General features: G+C 42.5%; 2 protein-coding genes across 2 annotated transcripts in view; one reads left to right on the plus strand and one right to left on the minus strand.

The window, feature by feature from the left end:
- Positions 1-3,953, plus strand: part of LOC109478658 — a 40,051-nt gene extending 36,098 nt beyond the window's left edge. Inside the window, exons 5-9 of the mRNA XM_019780324.1 lie at positions 757-916; positions 1,742-1,951; positions 2,449-2,577; positions 2,955-3,181; positions 3,779-3,953. Of these exons, the coding sequence (XP_019635883.1) occupies positions 757-916; positions 1,742-1,951; positions 2,449-2,577; positions 2,955-3,181; positions 3,779-3,953 (901 nt within the window). The remainder of the gene's footprint in view (positions 1-756; positions 917-1,741; positions 1,952-2,448; positions 2,578-2,954; positions 3,182-3,778) is intronic.
- An 858-nt stretch (positions 3,954-4,811) lies between these two features.
- The window catches only part of LOC109478659 (DBH-like monooxygenase protein 1), an 8,614-nt gene continuing 4,177 nt past the window's right edge, over positions 4,812-9,248 (minus strand). The window contains exons 8-13 of the mRNA XM_019780325.1: positions 9,018-9,102; positions 8,661-8,852; positions 8,085-8,144; positions 7,398-7,561; positions 6,879-7,041; positions 4,812-6,187 (exon numbers count right to left, since the gene is read on the minus strand). Coding sequence (XP_019635884.1) covers positions 5,999-6,187; positions 6,879-7,041; positions 7,398-7,561; positions 8,085-8,144; positions 8,661-8,852; positions 9,018-9,102 — 853 coding nt within the window. The 3' untranslated portion in view covers positions 4,812-5,998. The remainder of the gene's footprint in view (positions 6,188-6,878; positions 7,042-7,397; positions 7,562-8,084; positions 8,145-8,660; positions 8,853-9,017; positions 9,103-9,248) is intronic.

Consider the following 9,248-nt stretch of genomic DNA (forward strand, 5'->3'; position numbering starts at 1 on the left):
GGGGGGGGGGGGTGAACATATGCCGGTAGTGTACAAAGCAATTGTGCAATTGTGTGTCGTATAGCCGTGGCGACTCGGGCTTACATTGCATTACCCTCAGCTGAGGGTAATGCAATGTAAGCCCGAATCAAGAGTCGCCACGGCTATGTATCGTAGAGCTACAGAAACGGGGATGGGCGCCGCCTCATAAACCATATGGTTTAAGATCATGATAATATTATTAACAGATTCCAAACTGAGGGAAAATCTATTTTTTACTCATAAACAAGAAAGTTTTCCATTTTATGAAAATGCAGCCTTTCTGAGCTATTATTTGCACTTTTGGGAAACTCGAATTCAAGAGTTTATGACTTAGAAAGGATATATATCCTCAACCAAAGCTGGGATCATTCAGGGCATTTGAGGATATATACTTCGCTTCAAGAACAGTTGAGGAAATGTCCTCTCTATGAAAACAAAGCAAGGGGGGTCATTTTCTCTCTAGGAACAGTTGAGGATATATCCTCTCTTTGTAAACAAGGGTCATATCCTCTTAAAGAACGGTGAGGATATATTCTATCTCTGATAACAAGGGGACATATCCACTTTCAAGAACAGTTGAGGATATATCCTCTCTAAAAACGGGGCCGGGGGGGGGGGGTATATCCGCTTCCTGAAAGAAAGTAGAGGATATATCCTCTTTCTGAAAGAAATGGGAGGATTTGAAGGCTGTCATTGTTTGTTTACGACCTCATGAATCTTGATTTCCCCGTATAGGGTGTACCCCCGGATTTCAGAAGGGTGCGTCGCCTTCACCGTGCGCGTCATCCACTCACAGGAACTGATGATGTCAGCAATTCAAGTGTACGCACGAGAGAGTGACATGGCGGCGACTGCGCATCTCATCGGCCCCGACACACTGCCCACCAGACAACAGGTCTTTTTTAGAATTTAAAAAAAAATTTTGAATTAAAATTCAAAAAAGATTTAAATTTTTTAAGATTCTAAGTTTTATCATTTAATCTAATTTTAATTCTTAATCGTTTAGATTTTCAAATGTCTAAATTTTTTAAATTGAAATTACTTTTTTATGGGCTAACGGAACGCATTGAAGATAACGTTAAATCTTATTACTAGGAAAGAACAATCAAATGAATGTAAACTGTATGTCTAGATGGTTTACTCTATTGAATAAAGTAAAGAAAATTTTTGGTGTCAAAAGTGTTAAAAATGTAATACAAAATTAAATATAACGTTCTATGTCTTTAAAGTAAACAAGAAAACTGGTAAAAATCTATCCAGTTTCTTGTGTATCTCATTACCTGGATGTGTCTTTGTAATAGCTGCAGATCCAACCAACATCTCTGAGACGAATTGTATGCAATTCGTGTAATCTCCAAGCAGATCCTATATATATGCAAGGCTGTAACAATAGCAAAGGTGTGACCATTAACCACCAAAGCCTTGGCCAAAGGAGTGACCATTAACCACCAAAAGCCTTGGCCAAAGGAGTGACCATTAACCACCAAAGCTTTGGCCAAAGGAGTGACCATTAACCACCAAAGCTTTGGCCAAAGGAGTGACCATTAACCACCAAAGCCTTGGCCAAAGGAGTGACCATTAACCACCAAAGCCTTGGCCAAAGGAGTGACCATTAACCACCAAAGTCTTGGCCAAAGAAGTGACCATTAGCTCCTTTGGTCGAAGGTTACAGCCTTGCCACCATAGGATCTGCCTGATTTGTGTACACCATATACTACAGGTTACAGATGAGGGAGCCTACTGCACATTAGACCACTCGTCAGGGGAACGTGCCATTCTCATCAAGGGGAAGTCAGACTGGGGCATCTGCGTGGGGAAGTGGGAGGGTTTCCGGCCCGGCGTGCCCGGCAAGCCCGGAGTACCGTCCATCGACGGCCGCCCGCCCATCAAGGGCGTGAAGGGTATCCCCATGAACCCCGGACATTTGAAGGTAAAATCTACATCTTATCCGTTACGTCTTGTAAAGACAAGAAATGCTTTAAAGAAAAGCTGGCTGCCAATAAGGAATTATTGGAAATAGCTGATTGGGTGGCATGTGATGACGATGTGTTACTGTGACTACTTAAATGCTAATAAGACTGGACTTGAAAGTACAACACGTTTTTGCTCTAAACAAAGTCAAAGTCCTGGACCAGACGACTGTCACTATGGTAACTGGTGCTGTAGCAGTCACCCTGTAGTGTTGGGTCACTTTATGTAGCAGGATAGAGCTAGAGGGACCGCTCACCCTATGTTATATATGGATGTGTTTGAGTGACAATAAACAGAGCAGTATTTTGGTAAGCTGGAACATTAAACATTATGCATTTGCTTTGCAAATGTTACCTTTGTAGTTCATTTAACGTCTGCTGAAAATGTGTACATGTTTCTAGCGCCTTCGTGTTGTACTGAACACCGGTACCACATGTACCGTTTGTATCGGCACAGGTTGGTTTCTACAGCCTGCAGGGGAAGCAGGGCTGGCAGCTGGCCGTACGGAGAGACAAGGGCATGACGTTCCAGATGGACTGCGTCAGCGTCAACATCACCAACGGCAAGATTGTCATCCCCGCACACGTACGTCACACAATCATAGTTACGGAATGGTGTTCTGACCCCTTTTTCTCCATTATTTGTAACATTATATGTAGCAGATATTATTTTACCTACCAATTTCTCGTTGCAATTGTCCAAGTCATTAATGTACGTCAGGAATGTCGCGTTTCTGTTTGTAGAATGCTGCGTTGTATTTCTACATTGTAAATCCACAAACCCCATAGTGGCATTACTTTTGGCAACGCCACACGGGCGGAGCTGGTTATAGGAGGAGCACTGTCATGCACATCGATACTCCATGAAAACGGTTGGCTGAAAACTACAGATAGACAGATAAAACATAAAAAATGATAGTTCTGTAAACGAAAATCATGAAACGTTCCTGTCTCGTTCTTCAGGTGGAACACGTCCCAGAGGCGATAGCCCTCGCCTTTGCTATCTCGGTGTTGTGGGTGCTCTGCAATCCCAAGTCTATCCGCCAGACACCACAGGTGCAACAGCACCACGTGCACCATTCCTGTAACCAGCCACACCCTCAACAACAACAACAACAACAACAACAACAGAAGCACCAGAGCAACGCGCACAGATCAGGTGATCAGGACCAACGCTCTACAAAGTGGGGGTAAAAAAAAATTCTTCTCGATTCAGCCACATTTCGTTGGAACTGCAGTCATTTGTCAGTTTGTTCAAGAAGGATTCAATACTTTGGGACGGAAGTATTGTTTTGGGTGGCGCTGGTTTAGGTTGTTAAAGAGTGGGAGGTGGTTTGGGCTATAGATTTATAGATAGGTCATGGTTGAAGGAGACCCAGCATGTGTTGTGTTGGTGCATATCAGTATGTGTTATAATATCACTGATTAGATTACAGTAATTGTTCCAATATATACACGAAAGCCCCAAACACTTCTGTATCTGTATAACCACCCTTCGGCGTAACACACCAGCTTCGCAGCCACAGAGGCGGCACCAAGGCAGATGAACCACCGAACCACCTGTTACACCCAACCTTTGCACATCTAACTGCAGGAGTTGTTAACTGCTGTCTAGTGATGATGCCCCAACTGTGCTTGGTGGCAACAAGTTCCACTCTATGACAGTTCTTGGAAAATACGAGTTATTAACACCTCAGTTCTCAGTTCTTGGCTGACAACTCTGATATTTGAATATTTGAAATTCTCTGATATTTCTGATTTTCTGTCTGTTCTATGCCTGTTTACAGCAATATGGAGTTTGAGACCATGCTGATGATCCTGGCAGCAGGATACGGGCGGCCCATCCCGATCTACCAGTACCCGGGTGCTGGTGCACAGTGCGGGGCGTGCGGGGGCTGTGGCGGGTGTGGAGGGTGTGGGGGCTGCGGCGGGTGCGGTGGCTGTGGAGGGTGTGGCGGCTGAGACCCTCTTCTTAGTCCTTACTTATCTCCAAGCAGATCCTACGACGGCAGGACAGCATTGGCCAGAGGAGTGTCCATTAGCCACCAAAGGTCCTTCGGTGGCAAGGCAGTATCCATTGGCCAGAGGAGTGTCAATGTGATACTATTTTGCTAGTCTGGTTACCAGACCTATTTTAGCTCCCGAGTCGGAGTTCTGGAGTTTGTTATGAGGATGTAGACTCGGGAGCTAAAATAGGTCTGGTAAACAGGCTACTGTCTTGCCACCGTGGGATCTGCTTGGAGATTTCTTCTTACTTCATTGGAGGCACTTGGTAGCCTGGCTGCCGTGGTAGTTAATTTTTGCTAGCGCTTCTACATATACAACCCAGGTCTACATTGGAATATAGGAGCCCGGCAAAAATTGAAAGAACTAGGATGGCATTTTGTTGGGCTAGCAACTCAAATAGTGTTGCACAGTCTTGGGCTTATTCCACTGTAGTTACACTGTTTACGTGATTTGGGGAAAAAATGGAATTGTGTAAAACCCTTTCGTAGTAAACTACTGAACCTTTGAGTATAATTGTGAAGAATAGTAGCAACCTGCGGCTTCTGTGAAGCATAAGCCAGACTCAGACGGTGAATGTAACTTGACTCATAGTGTAATAGACTATTGATAGATGTCACTACATTTCTAAGTGTTTGTGATTGAGAAGGTGGACACAAAAGAGAGTATGACACAGTGTCATCGAGAACAATAAGCAGAACTTAGTTATGGAATGGTGTTCTGATGCTTTTCCTCCTACCCTAGGTGCCAAACTAGTATCGGGCCGTTGGCCATTTTCCTTCGGCAGCCAAGAGCACTTCGCCTGCCTACCTAAATTACTGCTACGGGGGAGTTGAGCCCGAGGAGAATTTGGCTGGCCCTATAGTTGTAGCGGCCCAAAACGAGTTTGGCACCCAGGGTATTTTCCTCCATATTTGTAACGTTTATCTGTAGCAGATATTGTTTTACCAACCGATTTGTGGTTGTTCAGTACACTTTTGGTAATATATCTGTGAATATCCTTTTCTGAACCTTTAGATATCTTGGATGTCCAAGTTATGACTGTATGTCAGGACAATGCCGCGTTGTGTTTGTACAATGCTGTATTGTATTTCTACATTGTGAAATGCTCTTCTAACTACAAATAACATTTGTCTCTAAATGACGTGACAGCTTCTACAAATGACGACAGAGAAAATGTTGATATATTTGACCTGGATACGCAATAGTTTTGTTGTATAGATTGATAAAGACAATTGTAGCAATGGGGTTAACGCTTTAAAATCATGGACTTTTTTACATTCTGTTCGAATAGATTGATGTATTAATATCGTACATTTCTTAATGCTGGGATTATTGTGATAATTATAAACTCATGGAGTGGCAGTGTTGTCATTGAAATATCACGTAGCTTTCTCCATGGTAGAGCCGTGTGTAACTTGTGTCCATTTATTGCTTCCTCATTTCTTTTAATCTTGTACAACTGTGATGCTACGGTGGTTGTCACAAGGTTTTTACTTATAATACTTCAGAATAACTTCAGAATCTATATCAGTGTTAGTGCCGCTGTACCCGCATCCCAAACTTGTCATCTTAGAACCATTCAGAGGATACTCTGCATAGCATCCGTATGCATCATTTTCCAACTATGACCATACAACTTATTCTAAATACCCAACACTTATAAACCGTTAGTGAGAAGATTCTGATGTAAACTAATGTTGGTATTTATAAAGTTGTATATATAGTAAGTAAATGTATAAAGGTGTCTTTAAAACAATTAGAACTTCCCATCCCATCATACTTTTCCTTAAAGATTCTTCAAAATTAAGACGCCTTTAAAATATAGTAAACCCTTCATCTAAAGCAAAATTTGCCATATTTTTATACTGCCAGCATTGACAGAACAGATTATGAAGAACGGTTATGCAAAAGCACAATCGACCATCTTTCACTTTCTAAATGGCCATCTTATGACACTGGAACTGTTTGCTAATTTTGGCAACGCCCCAGGGGCGGAGACATCACAGTACGGTGAGTAGCATCACCACAGTACGGAACGTTATCAACACCAGGGTGAGAAACGGACAGACGTGCCGGTTGGCGGCGGCCTCACCTCCACTAGCGTAGACCTGACAGGCGCTGGTCTTCGGTTGGAAAGGTCGGGTCATTGGTATGGGAGCTCTCTCTTCTCCCCGCGGCCATTGGCCAATCTTACAAAGTACAAACAGGAAGAGGGTTACACAACATCAAAAAATGAAGCTCATTCATTTATTGGATCAGGCCTACGGGGGATTGAGCAAAGCGAGAATTTCGTCTTGTTGCGAAAGAGACAAGCGCTGTCACTAGCTGAGATTGTTGTGAGGCTAGTGATTGTTAAAGGCATCAAATGCAATTTTTCAGGCCGGCAAAACTAGAAATATTCTAGATAAGGAAACGTGTCTGATCTTGATACCTACTGCCTTTTCATAGCGCATTTTCGTCATAATTTTATACTTTAAGCATTTAAAATAAGCTCAAAACAAGGCACGAGAGGCGTCTACGACACAAAACAAGCAACCAATTTTTAGCACACTTTCGTTATCATCTTATACCTGATGCGTTTGAAATAGCATTAATTAAAGCACGCTGTGTGAGGCGTCGACTCTTCATCTTTTGGGTACCACCAATAGATACCTAGAACCAGCGTACAATACAAAAAATGTAACCGTTTTTTTTCAGTGACATCAGATTTTTAGTCAACTTACTACATTGAAAGAATGGCCAAAAAATAGATTTGAACAGCCAGTTTTGCCACCCTTAAATTGCATTGGAATGCCTTTAAAATATGTAGTCAAATTAACAAATACATGTATGTCATGAAATATCGTTATACATCATAAACGTTGGCCGAAGATGACTCACCGGGACTTGGTTGTGTTGGTCCTCGCAGAAGAAGTAGTGGTTGGCCCGCAGAGCGTGGTCCTGGAACTGCCGCACCAGCCCGGCCGTCCAGTTCATGTTGTTCATGATCCACACACTGGACCTCCCCGCCAGATCGGACGGGGATTCTACCAGACCGTAATAACTAAAAAAACAAACAAACAAACAAACAGAGTATTTATTCATGAAGTTATGCATCCATTACAATGATCACATAATACGCATCATTTTTCATAAGAACCTACTCATGTAACACACGCATCTTGATGGACAGATAGGCAATTTTAAAGGGGCTTTATGTAACATTTTTGCACCAAAAAAAATGAAATATTTTATTCAAAGAAATATTTTTGTAAATGCCATGAATGTGTTTGAGTAAGAATTGACAGACAGACCATACGCGAAGGTAAACATTATGCATTCGCTGAACGCAAATGTTACCTTTCTAGTTTCTTTGCTTGGTTTGCAAAGCAAAATGAATGGTTAAAGTGGCGCACTCACCCCTCACGCACTGTCTCGACGCTCGCGAAGCGCAGTGTGGCGGCGTATGTCGGCATGGACACGCACTGCGTCAGGTCCAGCCGGGGGTAGTAGATGAGGAAGGCCAGACACATCTCACGGTACGTGGGCAGGCCGCCCTGCAGCGGGGGAGAACGTTCTAACGACTGTCCCGTACACAACATGCACGGGAGCCGTGGAGTCAATAACAGAAAATTTATTGCAAACATCAATTCTTTTAGAATTCCTTCAAAATTCTTTCAAATTTCTTTTATGATCGTGTAAAAGGATTTTAAAAAATCATAAAATTGTATCGTCTTAAAAAATCATAAAATTGTATCGTCTTAAAAAGCAAACCGAATTTGGTATACATAACAGAAAGGAAGGTCCAGTTTAAGCTCACCGAAGAGCTAAGATCCCACTGGTCATGACATAGAAGGCAGACGCTATGTACAGTATTTACATGTTTATTGTACTGGGGAAATTCCCCTAGCTCTTTTCGACAAGCACAATGAACAGTGGACCACAGCTTAACGTCCCGTGCTATTAAAGGTTTAGGTCCCTCCAACCGTACATGTATGAGACTACTTCTATTCTTGATACTAGACACCCTTAACATCAAAATGCAGATATAAAGTGAAAGTCTACACTTTACGCTGACACAGTTCTACAGATACTGCATAGACTTACAATGGTCACACGAGGGCGCTTCCTGGTCTTGTAGTCACATTCCGTGACAATGTAGTCTCCCTGAAAAACAAAATGACTTCTTAGTACTGCAGATCCGATACTGTAAAGCACAATCAATATCTTTGCAGAAAGGTAAGGTTGAAAAGTTACGATCTTTTAAAAAAACAACAATAGCCTACGATTTTCTTTTAACATAACGGGTAATGTTTCTCACCTACTTGCGTTTCTACGCCTGTCATCCTCCTCAGAGCTTCTGATTGGAGTACTGCTTCTCGCCGCTTTACGTAGGTGGCGCTTTTGCGGCGGGAAGATAATCCCAAACGTGGCTAAGTTTGTATCCCCCCTCGTCCCGATTGTTGATTGTGTTCTCACCGCAAAAGCGCCACATACATTGGCTACGCATAGCGACGAGAAGCAGTACTCCAGTCAGAAGCTCTGAGGAAGATGTCTGACAGGCATAGAAACGTAAGCTGGTGAGAATAACAGGCCTATATCATATGTTCCACCAACTTGATGAAATCATTTTCGGAAGAAGAATAACCTCATACAAAAGGTATTTAGGCTTTGCATATGCACCTTTCTAATCTCCACCGGATGACGGAGGTATCTTGTCTGTTGGAAGTTGAAGTCGTATGTCTCGTCCTCTGCTATTGGCGGAAGCTCGACCCCTCTCCGGAAGTGACGTGCCCGGATGGCCACGCCCGCGAGGTGGGAGTGAAGAATTCCACCAATCACCTTGATGGAGTCAACGTCGCGAGCCGCCATTTTCTAATCAACATGTAAATGTAACAACATACTTTTAGCTGTACCCTTACTATCTACATTGTAGGTGGGTTTCTATAGAAATAACTGAAGTAATTAATAAATCACGTAAAATAAAATAAATTCATAAAATACTACAACTACGTATTGGTATTCAAATGAAGTAAAGACCTTGAAATTTCTAATGTCCCAATTCCTCAGGTCCCAGAACAGATTCGACACAAACACACTATTTGCGCTACCGAAAACAATACTTCTGTATTACGGATTCGACACAAACATGCAAACACTCTATTTGCGCTACCGAAAACAATACTTCCGACGAACTATGAATTAATATGCAAATGAGTGAAGACCGTCAAAATGTCTCAGGTCCCAGAACGGATTCGACACAAAACACAT

Source organism: Branchiostoma belcheri, unplaced genomic scaffold, assembly GCF_001625305.1.
Source record: "Branchiostoma belcheri isolate BF01 breed outbred unplaced genomic scaffold, Haploidv18h27 scaffold45, whole genome shotgun sequence".
NCBI lineage: Eukaryota > Metazoa > Chordata > Leptocardii > Amphioxiformes > Branchiostomatidae > Branchiostoma > Branchiostoma belcheri.